The 18,150-nt window shown below is 43.9% G+C and overlaps 1 protein-coding gene across 1 annotated transcript in view; it reads right to left on the bottom strand.

Annotated features, from left to right (window-relative positions):
• The window catches only part of itga5 (integrin, alpha 5 (fibronectin receptor, alpha polypeptide)), a 39,309-nt gene extending 25,924 nt beyond the window's left edge, over positions 1-13,385 (bottom strand). Inside the window, exons 1-2 of the mRNA XM_031290629.2 lie at positions 12,922-13,385; positions 2,331-2,461 (exon numbers count right to left, since the gene is read on the bottom strand). Of these exons, the coding sequence (XP_031146489.1) occupies positions 2,331-2,461; positions 12,922-13,130 (340 nt within the window). The 5' untranslated portion in view covers positions 13,131-13,385. The remainder of the gene's footprint in view (positions 1-2,330; positions 2,462-12,921) is intronic.
• Positions 13,386-18,150: the final 4,765 nt, after the last annotated feature.

The following is an 18,150-nucleotide window of genomic DNA, read 5'->3' as shown; positions in this document are numbered from 1 at the left end:
CAGCGGAACGTCCTCTTGTAATTCCATACTGCATAACTGTGATGTGTGAGGTATCTGGCCATGTAAACTAGAGGAAGCACATCAATATAACCGCCTTAAGAAGCTAAAGTTCTCACATGGCGGTATTATTTATGGCATTAGGTCTGTGTCACTATAACGGGTGATGAAAAGTTCTGTTTGTTTTCTGCGAGGCGACTGAAGGCAGCCAGCTGGAGCCACGTGAAACGCTTTCAATGAAAATAGAGGAGATTCAGAGAGGAGATAGAGGGAAACCTAGAGACAACATGTCATCTGACCAAAGTCCCCCTGGGAGGCCGGTTAGAACGGTGTGCTGATGTGACATGGTGCCCGGCCCAGTCTCTCCAGGGACCAGCAGAGGAGTGTGGGGGTCTGGAGTGCGTCAATAGAGACTCACTCATTGCCTTTGAACTGTGTGTGAGACGACAGCCATTAGAGGGGTTAGAGACTCTCAGTGTGAGTGTGTCTGTGTATTTTTGTCCGTGTCAGTGGGGTCGAAGACAAATGGCCAAATTCACTCATCACATCAGCTGCCCCTGTGGGAGTACCGACAGCAGGAGAACAGAGGGGGACAGGGTGGAGGAACAGGGCTCTGGTTTCTCCCTCTTTCCTCCTTCCCCTCTGGCCTTTTTGCCCTCCCTCCCTTCCTCCCATCCTGTATGTGCCCTCCTCACACCCTCCCTACTGCCCTTGCTCCCCTTTCCTCCTCTCAGATCCATAGACAGGCTCTTATCTCAATGGAAGAGGAAGTGGATAGGAGCGGCCTCTGGCCACTTGACCCAATTAGTTAGGCTAATTAAGAGGGTCTACTGCCTGTGGGTCAGAGCTCAAACACACCAAGAGACAGGGAGCCCTATGACACCACTTTGTGGTGGAATACCACATACTCTGGTGGAAGACAGCACTCCTTTACTCCAGCATTCATAGTGGAGAAAGTTTTAAAAAGATTTATTGCTTTAGCCATTACTATCAGAATTGGCAAAGAAACCCGTCACAGCCACAGTAAAGGAATTGCAGAAGTAAATGTCATCCATGTAACAGCTGTTTGGCATTGCCACATTTGCATGCAGATGTGCATGTATCGAGTGTTCCTCCACTGTTCGGGGATTCTGCCGCGATCCAGATGTCGGAACCGGCTCTGGCACTCTGATCAGTTCTTTCAAAGGCCCTTAGAAAATATGAAGGACACTCTCTGACAGCCCAGGGGACTAACCTTCACTGTGAGGCCTCGCTGCTTTGCACATGACATCACTCACTGTGGCCTCCAGCCAGCGCCCGTGGATGCGCAACACATTTTTTTATGTTGCAAGAAAAACAGTGCAAAATAGTGGAGCAAAGGGTACAAAGCAGCAGTGTCCAATAAAAGAATGTTGTTAAAGCAGGCTTGTGAAACACTCAGTGGAACATTTCTTCCTATTGTGCATTATGAACGGTAAATTTAGGTTGGCCCACAATGCTAAACTTTGATTTCTCAGGAAAGAAGCCAAAAGCACCGTAGTAAGACGCGTCGCTCTATGTGATTCATGCTGTTTGTGTGTGTGTTTGAATGGGTGATTGTGGGTTTTCAAGCTACTACACACTTTGATTGTTCCTTTCCTCACCTCGCCATGGCTCCTTTGTGCAAAACAGGCTGATGGCTACTCTGACAACATACGGAAAATGAATCCATTCATTAGACAACATCCTGGACTTCCTTGTGTTCCCCCAAAACCACTTTACCTAATTCTGACTCGACTGGAGCCTTTTTGTAGGGGCCAGCGGTGTTTGCTTCACCTGTCATACTAACAAGACATTTCTTTGTGTGACCTATTTGTTTATTGGTTGCTTATCTCCCCGTAGCTCCTGGGGTAAGGAAACACAAACACGGCCTGGAGGAAGGAAAAGAGGAAGCAAAGAGTATCTTCTTCAACACCCAATTTATCCTTTTCATCCCCAAAGACAGTGACACAAACAGGAAAAAAAAGGATCATCCTGCGTCAGGAACCAACGTAGCCGACAACAGATCAGTGGAGTGGAACGCTGATGCCTGACCCTGACCTGTTACTGCCAACAGGAAGCAAAGAGGAAATGCTCCGATGGCTTCAAAAGTGTACAGAGAAGCAGCATACCTCAGCTATTTTAAGAGAGTTTTAACACCATCTCCATTTTCTCAAACTCTCCAAACAACAGGGTAGTTGCACGATTTTTAATTATGCATAGATTTATGCATAAATAAAGTTTTAAAGTTAGCATTTGTCTTCTAATCAAATATCAGGGAAATAAAACATAGTTTGGCAGCTGAGTTAACAGTACAGCTCTATCATAATGCTTACCTTCAGTATCAAACTCGATGGTGTGACAATCTGATTGGCTGAGGCCCCATGGACAGTAGAAGACGGATCCTCCCTCTGTGACGTCAACCTGCCTTGTGTTGGCCTTTGGAGCTCCTATCACCACACTCGCACTGCAAACAAGAGACAGAAACAGAGAGACAACGTGCTGTAAATGTATTGTTACAGGTTTACAGGTGTATATTTTCTTTCCCAAACCATTGCTAAGCTTTGTAGTTCTTAGCCTGGCCTTAATTAAAAATTGCATTCCAGACCTCCCACTCGACAGCTTTAAACACAATGCAGTATGCACATTTTACCGCTTAGCGAGCAGTATTCTGACTCACAAGCAAAACATTTTAACAGGTTGCAGCACTGTTTTACATAATCCCATACAAGCATGGGGGGCTGCTGCTATGACATGTGCACGTGACGCTCACAGTCCACTTGTGCAGTCAAAGACACAAGGAGAAACACTCACATACGATCACACATGCATCCCCTGTGGGGCAGATTAAATAGGAAAACAAGAAAGCAGACAGGCTAAGTGGAGTCACACTCTTGTTTCTTCAGCTGTGGCACTAAACTTCAATGTCCTTGGAGCTACACTGTACAACTACAGGAAGGGCAGCCGACCACTTCAACTGACATGGAAAGAAGCAGTGAGGGTACAGGTGAGCCTTCAGAGATGAAAGAGAAGTCTGTTAATGGGGAAAACAAAGATTTGGAGATGGTTAAATTGAAGAAAAAAATATCCCCCAGTAGATAATGTGTCTTAAGTGGATGGCTTAGCCATTACCTCATTCTGGACCCACTTGACTCGACAAGCATCTCAGGCACAGTTGCTGGCATTGATGTGGGTAGAAAGGCAAAGGACCATTGAGACCAGACAGTGTCTAGGGGGCTCCAAAACAGGAAGAGCACACCCTTTCCTGCCCCAGATCTTCCAATAGTGCGTGAGTGTTTACATTTTGGTTAAACTTAGCATCCTGCCCCCAAGGGTAACTACTCAGCAGGGTCCAGAGGAAGACATGGAAGCCAGCATGAGTCAAAAAGCAGTAAAACCAGCTGCAAATTTTTTTCAAGGCCTTGTAATTCACAATAATTAATCCAAATGAACCTATTAGCTCAGATGACAAAACGCAGAAAGTTATGGGTTAGTTTATGGAGAAAAAAATCTAACAGAAGTGGGCCAGAGTGCGCTGGTGGTCAGTACAAAGCTTTCAAATCATTTCATCATCTGTGGTTTTGAAAACACCCAGCTGTGGGAGAACAAAGGAAAGGTCACAGAGCAGAAGTTATGAGTTTAATATCACAATGATACTGCGGTCTTAATACCTCAGAAGAAATACAGTGCAGTGCCAATACCAAATGTGGAGCAGAAACTCCTGGTTTGTGTTGGAAGAGAGAAAACGAAACAAACCAGCCAGATTTGGAGAGCAAGAAACATTTTCTGACAGCATATGCAGACGCAGGAAGATCCCAGTAAAGCGGCAGAGCTCCACCTGTACAATAATCTAAGTCACAGAGTGGCTTCCTGGTCAGGGATTCTCATGATGAGACTGCTGAGGATCATCCTCCTGCTCTCCTGTCTCAGAACTCTCCCACACAAATATGCAAGCAGTCAGTTAATATTTAACACTAGGAGACCACACTCTGGTAAACTGTTCTGAACAAGAACAGTTCCCAAATTTTACCTGAAAACAAAAGATAGGTTTGAGAAAAAATCATTTTAAAAGATTGACTGTATGAATTATTACCTGTGCTCAACAACACGGCTGTGAAAGTTTCGGAGCAGACCGAAGAACAGAGTAAACTTATATTTCTACAGCAAAAACCTTTTAGAAATAATATAAATGCAATAAGCGACACCACTGGAGCAACATGCACACATAACGGGCCCAAGGAAACTGAAAGCTGCAGCATCTTTTGTTGAATTAAATCTGAACAGAGTCCAGCCATAGTTGGCTGTGGCAGCTTTTCAAATGGAGAAAAATACAGGAAATAACATAACAAGCAGATCACGCTTTAATCAGCAAGTTGGCGGTTGAAGCGAGTTTTCATTACCTTGCACAGATACACACAGATGTGCAGACACACAAACAGATTGATAGCAATCTGAAAGTACTGTAAATGAGGAGGAATTAGCATTTTCATGGGTCTTTATCTGGCGAGGATCAGTCTAAACTGGCATTTCTCCACCCTGCACCTTATCTGCTAACTGTGTGCTCAGAAGGTAGAGCTTAAGTGTCATTAGCATTTAATGAAGCTGTAACTGCAGTCGGCTGAGTGCTGCATTACAAATTCCTTTGTGAAAGTAAGTGGAGTGTATGAGTGGCTCTTGGGATGGGTATGCAAATAGATGTAATTGGTCGGGGAAGGGGGTGGGGGGGGTGGAAGAGAGCGATGCTCAGCTGTTCAGCTGAAGGATAGACTCGTTGTGTTGTGTCCGAGCCTCTGTGTGTGGCTAAAGTGAGTTGAGACAAAAGGCTGTTCACAGAGGTGATTAAAAAGCAGCACCATCACATTGATGGGGATCACAGCAGGCAATGCTCAGGATGCATCTGAAAAGCCATAGCCTATATCCACGACGTTCCACTTCCGGGATTGTTCAGGTGCCGCCGGAAATTCCGCCGAATGTCTTTCATTTCAGCCGGATGTCCATCACCTTCCACTTTCTTTGTGTTGGCATTTTAAACTCTGGTGGATTCATGAGGACTATGGTTATCTGCTCCTCAGATCTCTGCAGGTTAAATCCAGACAACTAGTTAGACTCCACCCAAACAAGTTCCTTCCCGAGGCTATTTTGCAGAGGCGCCGTTCCTCCGTGCGGGGGCTTAGCGCCGCCCAAGACGATTGTGATTGGTTTAAAGAAATGCCAATAAATCAGAGCACGTTTTTCTCCTATCCCGGAATGCTGTGTGGACTAGCCAGACCCTCTTCCGCAGTGCTGTGAAGGAAGGTCTGGTAATGCGAGACTAGAAAAGCCATGACTAATCTTTAGTGATGTTCACTGAAATGTTTTGGCTACTGGAGAATTACACCACTCTTCACTTGCCCATTTGTCAGTTTCGTGTTGCTATGGACGAATAGCAGACCCCATTTTACACACAAGAGAGCGACTTGAGCAATGTCCCAGTGGGGAAGTACAAGGATGAAAAGCATTAGCGGCTTCACCATGTCTAGCATAGTCAACCCCACCAGCTGCCATAGAGCAGCCACTAATGACCTCCACCCCCCCAGCTGACAATTAAGCATTAATTAAACTACAGTAAGTGATTTGGGCTGCAAGTGAGGAATGCGTAAACAGATTCACTGTAACCCAGGATTGGGTTCGTCTCATTTGAAGCTCAAGCAATCAGAGGACATTCTACAAAAAAAAGTCTTCCACCACACCGCAATTGCCAGACTATAACCACTATTTTATGTGGGGTTGAGAAATTAGGGGTGATGCAGAATGCTGGAACTTGCTGATGTGACACTATCGTGCGTTGCCATGGCTAATGCAGTTTATGATGAGGTTACAGAGGGAGGTTGTCAGAGGGCAAATTCCTCTGTTACCCCCCGCCCCCTTTTAGTCCAAACATTCTCCCCACCATTCCACATTTAATTGTCTTCCACCCAGCTGCAAAGCTGATGTCACTTGAACACTATTATAATCGCCTTAAGCGAGAAAGAGGGGGAAATCACAATCACATTTGTTAAGCTTGCCAGTGCCGGCTGCAGTCACCACCTGCAGTCATAAACGCAGCTCAACGAACGCTGTGGCACAGGCACAAAGGGAGCGAGTTGGGGTTGGCCTTCAAACCTCAGCAACACCTAAGTAAAACATGTACAGTGACCCATGGAGTTTACACAGAGCTATCAACACGCTTAAACATTGGAGTGGTTCCGTATCAGTAAAGAAACTCAGAGGCAGTGACCTGATCTGAGCCAGAGGCAGCTCTTTGCCTTCACTGCACTCCCTCCGCGGTGGAGATATGGAGCATGCTGAAAAAATACAACATCTCTGAAGAATCACTTCACCAATTATATCAGTGATTCCCCACCAGGGGTACCCCTGGGGGTACTTCTGCAGTTGCCAGGGGGTACGTGTAAAGATTGGAGAGTAGCTCAACAAATAATAAAATAAAAAAATAAAAAAATGATGTGATTTGATTGGAAAAACATATCAACATAACAACATGAAGTCAACTGTAACACCTAAACACTACGTGTTGCAGTTAAGAGTGTGTGAAAGCTAGCTGGCAAGCAAGCACAGAATGTTAAATATAATGAATAAATGTAGAAATAAATAACTACTTGAAAGTAATGACTAAACAGATCGAATGCTTTTTTAAAGTAGCTAAAGTAATGGAGAAACAGTTAAAATAGCAAAAAGTTGAAATAGGTAGCTAAAAGTAATGCCTCAATGTAACATTAATAGATAAATGGTTGAAACAGCTTCACTCTAAGTTGAAGTAGCCTAGAAGGCTATTGTATGAAATAATTAATATCAACTTTTATATAAGGAATAGTGTTATACAGTTAGAACATACAATGTGAATTGATGAAGGAGTATGTAAGTTCATCTGACAGGGCTATGGGGGTACCTTAGACCAAAAAGGTTGGGAACCACTGTATGAAATCATACCTGGATCAATGGGAGTAGACCATTAGTTGACATGTTGAACAAATTAATGAATAATTGTATGATGTCACCCTGCAGCGATATTGACTTTTCAAAGCATACGTGGGCACTTCAGCTGAATGAAGCACAAGTAGTGTGTGATGACTTATTCTAGACCACATGGAGCCATACGAATAGTCTCGTGTCCTCTCAGAACCAAGGCCAGACAGAAGCAGTTTGAGTCGTTGCGGCGGCCATATGGATGGACGGACGGACGGACACACACACACACACACACACACACACACACACACACACACACACACACAACTGCCTGAAGATGATGAGAGTAGCAGTGCCTGCTGGGATGGCGTGTGCTGACTACAGATAGTCTACTGTGCTGTGCTGAAGCCACATTTTTTGTTAACGGTCAGATGGTACTGTTAAAACCAGATAAAGGATCTGTATGTTGCTTTAAAGACATGTCTGTTATGACAACCTATGTACATTTCCACATCCCAGGACGAACTTGAAAAAGAAACCATTGAGACGTGAACCCGCACCGACCAATGATGATCAGATAAACAGTCCAGTCTGTCGAGGATCTGAACCCACTATCACCACAAAAGCATTTCCTTGGTATCCTCAAAAGGATAGCAGTGGTGGGCAACAGGTGGCCTGCAAATCACAAGCGCTGCTGGCCAAGGTAGCCAAACAATGTTGTTTATTGTAAAACAGGAAAAACGTAAATTTGAAAATAATAGTTTAGACTTGATGCTTTTACGCTCCTCTGCAGCTGGGCAACTGTCCTAGTAACTGAATCAGCATGTCGACACCGAGCTGATTTTGCGGTTGTTGTTTTTACTTCCGACCTTTCAGCAGGCAGCAATCACTCTGTGGCTGTATTGTACCATTCTTATGGGTGCTTTTACAGTTAATGTGTGAAAAACAGCAGCCGCTTTGTCAGAACCACCAACCATGCAAAAAGCATTTCACGAGTGGCAAGTGAGAAATCTGAAACATCCTGCTACTTTTATAAAACATCAAAATGACTTGTGGTCGAGCCTATGCAATTTCTCATGCCAAACTGTTTTCCCACCCCCACCCCCAAATATAAACCCTCCCTCCCCTTTCGTGGTCCAACTTCCCTAAAAATCCTCCTGCAGGGAGTTTAACTGCTGGTGGTTCACACCTCTCCACAATGCTAACATCAGGGGGTCCAGTCCTCTCACCTCAGGATAGAGAGGCTGTTGTATTAAACATGGTGATGTGTGTGTGTGTGTGTGTGTGTGTGTGTGTGTGTGTGTGTGTGTGGGGGGGTGAAGCAGCTGTTGAAACACTTTGGTCTGTGCACCCCCACAACTCTAGCCATACCCATGAATGTACATACAAACGCACCCACACATCCAGAGACAGTAATGGCCAGAGGTTACGTCTCATTTCCATCTCGAATAACAGTTTTGATGCTAATTTGAATTTCAGCCAGTGGAATTCTATAGTGCACACGCGGACAATGTCGTCATTCGCTAATTGCTATATAAAGGAAAGCCTTTATCAAGTTACCATAGATGTGAGTAATTTGGTGACCTGGGGTTAAAACAAACCAGGCCTGCTGGCAGTCCGAGATTAAATCTAGCAAAGTGTGAGCCAGGACGACCCTGACCAATAGCTAACTCCATTCCAAAGTAGACATGACGTCCTCTGGGCATTCCCAAACCAATGCAGCAGACGTGACAGGAGGGTCCGTAGGCCCTTTAAACACATCGTCACCATCCACACTGACATCTTTTTCCAGCGAAACACACACATGCTCATTATTTAAAGCCCCCTTTTTTACCGACAGGCCAGTAAAAGCTAGACAGGCACTTTATGTTTGAGACAGACTGCAGTGTAGCCATGCTAAGTATATCCTGACTGACCTTTACAGACTCTAATGTTCCCAACCTACTGGACTGATTATCATAGGTGCACACAACATTTGACAACAGACAATTAAAGCCGTTTTTCAGAAGGTCGACAAATTAAGAAAGAAATGAGTCATAGTGAAAACTCCTCAAATGGAAAACAGTAAACAATTTCTGGCGTCAGACAAAGGGTCCCATTGTCTGCACGCAATGACAAGAACCTGGATGAAGAAAAGCTTGGCAGCACAAATATACAAGCTTTGCTCCTGCCGCCCAAACACTTACTGGTTTGATTTAGAAACAAGTCCATAAAGAAGGACACCAGTGAAAACAATAACAGAAAAGAGACTGATCATATATGGAGAGGGACCTCTGTGTAGACACAAAGAAAACATTGTAGCTTTTTAGTGGTCAAAAGAGAGCTCAGTCCAATGTCAATATTAGTTCAACTCTAACCCTGTTTGAGAGGGTAAACTTCAGTAAAGTGACCTACATGGGCAAGCTGACCCCGGCATGTACCCGTCATGGCCAAACTATCCGTGAGCTAATGCACATCACCCACATCACTGAAACACATGCAGGGACTGGATCATATTACTATCTCCATCAAACGCTCATCCATCATTGGACGTTTTTGTGTGTGGCATTTTCAGGCCTTTATTTGATAGGACAGTTTAGACATGAAAGGGGAGAGAGGGGAAACAACACACAGTAAAAGGGACGCAGGTCGGAATTGAACCCTTGGCCGCTGCGATGAGGACTGAGCCTATGTACATGGGGCGCACGCTCTACCAGGCACGCTCTACCAGGTGAGCTACCCAGGCACTTCTAGTAGCACTATAATCTCACTCAGTGCAGTTAAATTAAATAAAAAGTGGTTAAAATGAATGAATGGGCTGCAACTAACGATTATTTTCATTATCGATTAATCGATTAAGTAAATTATCTTCTCAAACAATGGATTTGTTGTTTGGTCTATAAAATGTCAGAAAATGATGGAAAATGTAGATCCCCAAAGCCCAAGACGACGTCCTCAAATGTCTTGTTTTGTCCACAACAAGCTTTATTCTTATTCGTCACATACAAACAGTACAATGTGAAATTCAAATACTGCATTTAACACATCCTAAGTATTAGGAGCAGTGGACAGCTATACATACAGCATCCGGGGAGCAACTTGTGGTTCAGTGTCTTGCTCAATCCAACCCACTCTACCTCTGAGCCACAAGCAACACAACTCAAAGATGTTGAGTTTACTGTCACAGAGGAGTGAAGAAACTATGAAATATTCACATTTAAGATGCTGGAATCAGAGAATTTTTACTTAACATAAAATAAATGACTCAAACCGACTATCAAAATAGTTGGCGATTAATTTAATAGTTGACAACTAATCGATTAATCGTTGCAACTCTAAATGCATGTTTTCTCAAAAGTCCAACATTAAACAGCTACCTGTAGCTGTCTCATCCTTACATACACTCCAGGCCAGGTCTGTTATTATTTACAGCCCTCCTGAACTTTGACTCCTATCTTCAGTATGATCCACTCCCTTATCCCTGCCTGGCACAGGAGAAAGTCAAAGTGGAGTCAGTTGCTGTTGTTTGATTATGATGTGTTTGGGAGAGAGTCAGCGCTCATGATGAAGAGGAGAGGGTGCTGCTCAACATGAAATAGCACACACACACACACACACACACACACACACACACACACACACACACAGGGAACCATACATCCTCTTGCCCTTCCTGTGTGTATCTGACAAGAGCCGGCACACACACTGTTCACAGACACTATCCTCAGGCGTTCTTTCATGGTGGGCTGGCTGCCAGTGTCCAAATTTAATGTTATTACGCCAGGCCGAAGGGCACGACAGACCCACATATATAAACTTGTTGTCAACGATGGGCGTCACACTGGGAGAAAGTAAGCCTTTATGTTCACAGGCCTGTCAGGGAGAAGTATCTGCCTCCCTTGTCTCCGCATTTACATCTGCTATCAGATATAGTCCAACCAGTCATGAACACAAGTGTTCAAAGTCAGAGCCAGGCTAACAACAGCTCACCCTGACAAGAAGAAACTCCCTGTGCAACCCTCAGCTGACCTCACCCCTGGATTCCAGGTACTCCCCCACACCCCATGTCTCCAAAGTGTGGGCGATGATGATGTGATGGCAAAAACAAGAGATAACACAAACTCATTTCATGACTCCACTGGTATCGTCTGATATGTGTCAACCTCTAAGAAACTGTGAATGAAAAGAGGCAGAAACATATGGTAGCAGATAAAGCGGTGAGTCATGATCTTAAATGTGCTCTCTCGTACCGTTTTGTTTGACATTTGACTTCTGAATACATATCATCCACAGGGAAATTACAGGGCACTAGGTTGTAGGAGGCTACACTTAAACATTATTCCTGTTCTGTTCTGCACATAAAACCCATTGTCTCATCTCCTCCTCCATAGGCATGGCGTCTCGACTGTAGAAAAGTTCAGATTAAGTCATCAGTAAGATGACGTCTACGCCGTCTCACACTTAATGGGTCGAGGAGAGATGATGGGGAGAGAGGCTAGACAGTGGGGGAAGGTCTAGGGGATGGATGAATTAAAAAGCTCTGCAGAATGACATCAGCATAGGAGGATGTAAGGAGGGGGATGCTGGAGAGAGAAGAGGGGTTCATGCATTCAAGCTTCACGTCCTAAATCATACTTCTCTTCTGTAGCCCCTGCTTCCCAGGCAGAGAGATGAAGACCAATAGCAGCAGGCTTTTAAAGAGACAGGGAAGGCCAGGGGAAGAGGGGGGAATCTCCCCATGTCTGAGTGTCTGCAGTCCAGGGAAGTGGGGAGGAGAAACAGGGGAAACTAGAGCTGCTGCTGGCGGCCCACTCGGCACAAAGCCCTTTCTCAAATCCCAGTATGCTGGCTGGTCGAACAGTGGGCCGAGACACCGCTGGTGCTCAGCAGACACAGACTCAGCCAGGAAGTCTGAAACCTTGACAGCGGCTGCATAACCTTTTGTTAATGGTTGGTACGATTACAGGGTTGGATCCAAGGCCCAGCGAAATGTACTGAATGTGTAGCAACAGAAATGCAACTGTCTGTCAGCAGCTGAATTAACACATGCCTTGTTTTTTTGCTGCATCCTGTTGATATAAATACTTCATGCTCCTTGAACAGTCAGAATGTCCCACACTCTTATTTTCTCCTCACACAGGGTATTAGACCTGACCACAGGCATGTATGTATGCACAAGTTTAAGTCCCTCAAAGTGACTGATGCCAAAAGTCTCTTAAGGAAGAATGTGAGACAATCACAGCATGCTGCTGGGTGTCAGGGATCACATCCCCACTGAGCCAGGAAGAATCACAATCTGCTGATTGTAATGCTTCCTTTGGCAGGCAGCATTTTAGACAAATAAGATGGGATTGCTAAAGGTTGTAGTTAACAGGCTTTTTCTGGCGTTTAAAGGCCAGAGCAGATTAAAAGGTCAGAATTAAATGTAATTTTGTTGGGCAATAAGATCAGGTACTGCCGGTGGTTCCAAAAGGTTTTGGTCTTTGTTTGGGTTAATTTATTTTTATAATGAAATAGCCACTCTTTTATATTAGCATTATCTGGGCTTTAATGTCGGAGTCATTTAGCACACAAATGCAATTTCCTGAACATATTCAATTACAGTGAGTTGTGTGCACACTGAGGGTGTGTGCGCTGTGCGTAAAGCACGTATCCAGAGATCACAGTATACCCACAAACCCCTGAATTAATGTCAGCGCCACAACATCATCACACAAATGAATTCCGTAGGTCTGTTTCCTTTCGGAAACTTGTATTATAACGTTAACAGGGGAGTTGTAAATGTTCTGAAATTTTGGCAAAAACATATAGTCCCATGGAACGTTTGCACGCTGCGCGCAACATATTTGTGTACAACTGGGTATATCGTGAAGCGCCCGACACAATTACAAACAAATGATCAGACTGTCCTGGAGCTTATTGCTTTTAAAAAAAAAAACATATTCTTCCTTTTTATTGTAGAAAAAATGAAGATTGCATTACTTCTGTGTTAAAGAAACTCACCTGGCAGAATCAGCCAAATAAAAGTCAACAGCATATCCGAAGTAGCTCCCATTAGGTCCGCTGTAAACAGCTGTGTTCTCCACGTCCAAGTTGAACGCCTCGCAAACAGGCTGAGAAAAAGTTAGTAATAGCCCGCTGATACAAAGGAGTGAGCGTGCGAGAACGGCTACTATTCCCGGCGTCTTTACGCGAAATCGTTCCAAGCCCATATTTGAAAATAAATTAATCCACTCAAGTGTGTTTTCAATTGCGAAATTGCCCCAGTTTTTGTGCGCTTTCGAGTCCGCAAATCAGGCCTGAAAACAGTGGTGGGATATGGCTAAAACTGCATCCCTGTAACTCTAAGCAGCCAGTATCTCATTAATGCTCCGTCAGCTCCTCTCAGCGTCCTCACTCCTCTGTCTGCTTCTCTCTCTGCCTGCTTCTCTCCAGCCCACGCCTTCTCTGCTCACCTACTCATGATACATGGAGCAGGGAGTTCCCAGAGCCGTGACAAAGTTTGGAAGAGGAGGAGCCTGTGATTCCCTAAAAAAGAAGAGGGGTACTTCTCATCCACTAACCTATCTCGGAGTACATGTTTACCAATGTGGTGGATTGGGGATCACTTTTGCACTTTTAAGTTCAGAGACTTCCTTATCAGTGGCACTAAACAAAAGAACAATGAGTCAAAAATCCTTCTTTTTTGACTTTATCTCACAGTTATCTTGAGCTTTTGTGACTTCTTGTTGTTTTTAGAGAAGGCAGTCTGATAGTGTAGGTGATGGGAGGTCAATGAAACTCCACATGGCCAATCATACAGTATATTTATCTGCTATTCAGATGCCTCTGCTGTAAATGACATGATCATCTTGTGGACCTTTAGGCTTGAGGTTTTCACTGGTAAATCAGAAATTCAAACTGTTCTGAAATTCAGGGTTTTTTTTGCCTTTATGGGGATTAATAGCCTTAATCCAGACTTTATCAATAATAATAAAGCAGTTCTGTTCATAGTTTGGATATTTTGAAGCAGCATCTTTGTTGATTCCATAAACATGCTAAAACTATATATATATAGAATATAAACCACTGCTCCACTGGTTAAATAAACCTCCCACATACTGTATACAATTCTCATAATAAAGCAAAGACCTATTTGCACAACTTCACACTAATTACACCTTTGTCACACACCCTTGCATCGCAATGTGTGATCCACATGTATTTCTATCTAATTACAGCGTTCATCTGATTTGGGCATATGAAGTCCTCTGGTGCTTTTTGGGGGGGTGTGGGAAGATTTCTTATTGCTGCCTCTGAGTCACACGAGACCGAGGAAAGTGGTTAGGCTGCGAAAAGCAACTACTCGCTGAAATGAGACCTTTAATAAACCTATCCTAGCCGGCTAGGATTAGTGACTGCTGGTTTAGCTGATGCACTTGAAGCCTCAGTGATTGAACACAGGGGCCAAATTTGGCTGTGTGGCAGTGGCAACATAAACTCTCTGTCAAGTGCTGCTCATATTTATAACTGGTCTGAAGCTCCCCGACACAGGGAGTAAAGTCTGACCGTAGACTGATGGGAGCAATCCGGAGAGTCTGGTTGGGGGGCCCAGTTCACAGCTGTTGGGGGCACTTGATGGTTCAACGCCTTAATCCTGGAGGGGTCTCATTCTCTCACTCTGTTTTTAGGTTCTTCGGGATGATTTGTAGATGAAGCAGAAATCAAGACAGAAAGACGGGTTATACTGTATGCAGCCATCAAAATGATCTGGAGTCCAAACTTTCCCTCTGAAGTCATGGTTTGTTTTTTTAGAAACCCCATCATGCAAACTCTGAAATAGGTACGTCAACTCATGCCACTTTGATATGTGTTTCTGGATCTTCTGAAAGTCATTGGCCACAAGCCATTGGAGGTCATCATAGTCATTTACACACAGCCCCATGACCTCATGATGTATCAGGGTTAGTTAGAGGGGGACGAGCAAATACTTAAATAGATAATACTGGTATCAGCTCTCGCTTGGTCATTGTCTTCTTTAGTGTCTGCCTGATTGAACGGCACAGCTTTCATGTTATCTATCCACCAACATTTATCTATGTGACATCGTAAAGGATCAGGATTCACCAAGCGATAGGAGAAATATTCCTTTCAAGTGTTTTGCCCCCTCTTTCTCTTCACACACTTCTGTATGTGTATGTGTGTGTCATCCAGTAGCAACTTTTTACCCTACAAGCCAGTGTATACAAGTGTTTTCCGTTAAGCATATTTTGTGTGTGAAGCCAAAGCCTGTTCTGCTTTTTGGTGACTCGTAATTGGGTCTGGCTAACTGAACAGTATTTTCCATCTCCCTCCAACTGCGATTTCCGTTGAAAAAGGGGGTGTGGTTTTGTTTCAATGCCTCTGCTTTGACATCATCATTTGGCCACTATGGCAACAGATCTGAAGTGCAGCAAAACACTTAAAGAACATTTCACAGGACTCTACACAGCTGGCCAACTATTTTAAATATAGACCTGACACATTGGCACTTCTGCAAGGCCAGGCGTATATATGTGCGACCACATGCACACACACACTTCCACTAACTCTCTTCTTTCCTGGTTACTGAGCATATGTTTTCCGATATAGTAAGACAAATTATTAATAGGACTACCAGAAGGCCACTTAGTGCCGTTATCTTCACGCACATATATCATGATATGTAAACTCAGTGTTTCCATGCAATTGCTTCTCATTTGCTTTACACTTTACAATTCTTTATGGGGCAGTTAAACAGAGTTGGCTACACTTTAAACTAAGAAAACATCACTGTCACCTGTCAACTATCTCCAATTCTATTCAAAGGAATAATTCAACATTTTAAAAACAATAAGTTGTGGCTTTACAGGAGTTATGTGTCAAAGTATTTCTAAACTAGTGAGCTTTAAAGATGTTGGTAGGTAGAATTTGTTACCTCTCGACAGAGCCGGGCTAGCTGTTTCACCCTGCTTTAAGTTTTTATGCTAAGCTAAGCTAATCCCCTCCTGGCTCCAATTAAATAATCAGCAGGCAGATATGAGAGTGGTATGGATCTTCCTATCTTACTCTATGCCAAGAAAGCAAATATTTCCCAAAATATTTAACTACTCCTAAAACTCTTCAAGAAAAAGTTACACATTTTTGGAAAAATGCTTAAAATACATACACAACCATACAAAAAAAAGTGTAAAGACAACAGAATAGTTAATTAGTGCATGGATTTTGGACAGAGCAAAGCTAGCTGTTGCCCCGTTTACAGTTTTTGTGCTAAGCTAATCAAACCGGCTTCTCACAGTAGCTTCATATTGTAGATCACCTATTTTTTGGCTCAGAGCTCAATAGCCTACACAATCACAGCAGTCACATGCGTTCAACAGAAGAAAATACAATTTTAGCTTAAAAATATGCTTTGATTGGCAGTGATGAACGCACAACCCAAGTGAAATTCAGGCCATTATGGGGCTAATGTAGACAGCTGCATTGATTAAAAGTGTATCTGTGCCGTCAGACGGGCATGAGACGTACAACTGAAAAAAAGTGGCTGAAATGCCTCCTGTGTATAGACAGACCTTAAAATGCTTGTCAAATGTCAAACTATTGCTTTTAAACTCTTCACTTCAAAATTAAGGTTGTCTCTTCAGCAAACAATCACTACATCTATCAGCCACGTTCCAATGATCTTTATTCCCCCGAGGCACCCGCCTCCCCCCCACCCTCATCTAATTCCTCTTTGTAGCGCAAACGGTGACACTGATGGGCTCCACGGGCCGGGGGCAGGGTGAGGAGACACCCTGATGGCTGCCATTAGGCAACTGTTTTAGTGTTTTAAGTCTTGTTTTAAGGCTCAGAACAAACACCATCTAGCTCTCGGGAACAGACAGCAGATAAAGGCCACAACAGGCAACTTGATACTTTGTACACACACAATTCAACAGTCACAACAGTCAGGAGGATTTAACTTGTGTTTATTCCTTTAGGCAGTTTGCCAGTTCCTTTTTCGGATGTATTGGATATATGATATATTTAGCTGTGGATAAAAAGAAGTCCTGTTGAGCAAGAAAATTGAAGGTAGTGGTGGAAAGTGTGGTTTCTGAACAGAGGGCTATACTGTTGCCGGTCAGCTCTCACTCATGTACAGTAAGTCTTAGAGAAGAATGGGCTACTGTGACTTTAGATTCAAACTCGCTCTTGATCTAAACAGTAAGAGTGAAACCTGTCTTAAAATGTCTTTCAAACACACAGGGCCAGCTTTCCTTCCTCTTCTCTCCATCTCTCATTGACTGTAGAAACACAGTGACACACATCTTTACAGGCAGGAAATACCTCCAATGTAAGGCCTGCCTGGGCTTCCTGTTTCAGCGAGTTCCTACTCTTTGTGTCTCTGTTGCACTCACACACAAACACACACACACACACACACACACACACACACACACACACACACACACACACACACACACACACACACACACACACACACAGACTCAATTCCAATCTGCTTTGCTTTCTCCCCTCAGCTCTGTAACATTCCCCATGTACAAGGAGGAAAGGGTGGTGAGGTGTTGCTGATTGCTCCAGCCAGTCTGAGGCATTGCATACAGGATGACAGATTTGTCATGAAGGGGTGGAAGTCCTGAGCTAGCCCGTGTTGCTGCATGGACTTCCAATTGTTTTCAACACAAGCTCTTAGCAACGTAGTTTGAGTGAATCATACGATTGTTTTAGACAAAAAAAAAAATCATCCCGGAGGCTCCTTACAAGGCAAAGTTAATCCTCTCTTCTGCATTGTGGTTTCCTCTTGTAAATGTTAACTGTCAATCCAGACAAATTGAGAGAACGTGTGTGGGGAGCAAGATGATCCAAGCAGTGTCCATTGTTTAGTTGCCTAGTTAAAACAGCCACAAAACGCCTGAAAATGAGCAGTTGTGTTTTTATGTACATGTGCTAATCAGTCCAAGGGAGCAGAGCAGTAAAGCAGCAGCCTGCAAAGCTGCTGGGGGGGAGACGACCCCGCTCCCAGCTCCAGCAGCCTTGTTCTACACGCCATAACACACACAAGTGTCCCCTGACCCGCCTGCATTTACAGCCAGCGCTCCGCTTCACGCAGTGTTTAGTCTCTGTCCCAGCTCACTGAACTTGTTTGCTTGAAAACAAAACTCTTTAAGGGGCGGCATGAAATGCTTGACATCCTTTAATGGGAGGTCACTGAGGCAGAGTGGCCGGGCTAACAAA

Source organism: Sander lucioperca, chromosome 12 (genome assembly GCF_008315115.2).
Source record: "Sander lucioperca isolate FBNREF2018 chromosome 12, SLUC_FBN_1.2, whole genome shotgun sequence".
Lineage (NCBI taxonomy): Eukaryota > Metazoa > Chordata > Actinopteri > Perciformes > Percidae > Sander > Sander lucioperca.
Note: the sequence above shows the minus strand (reverse complement) of the source record. Positions and strands in the feature narration are given on the sequence as shown.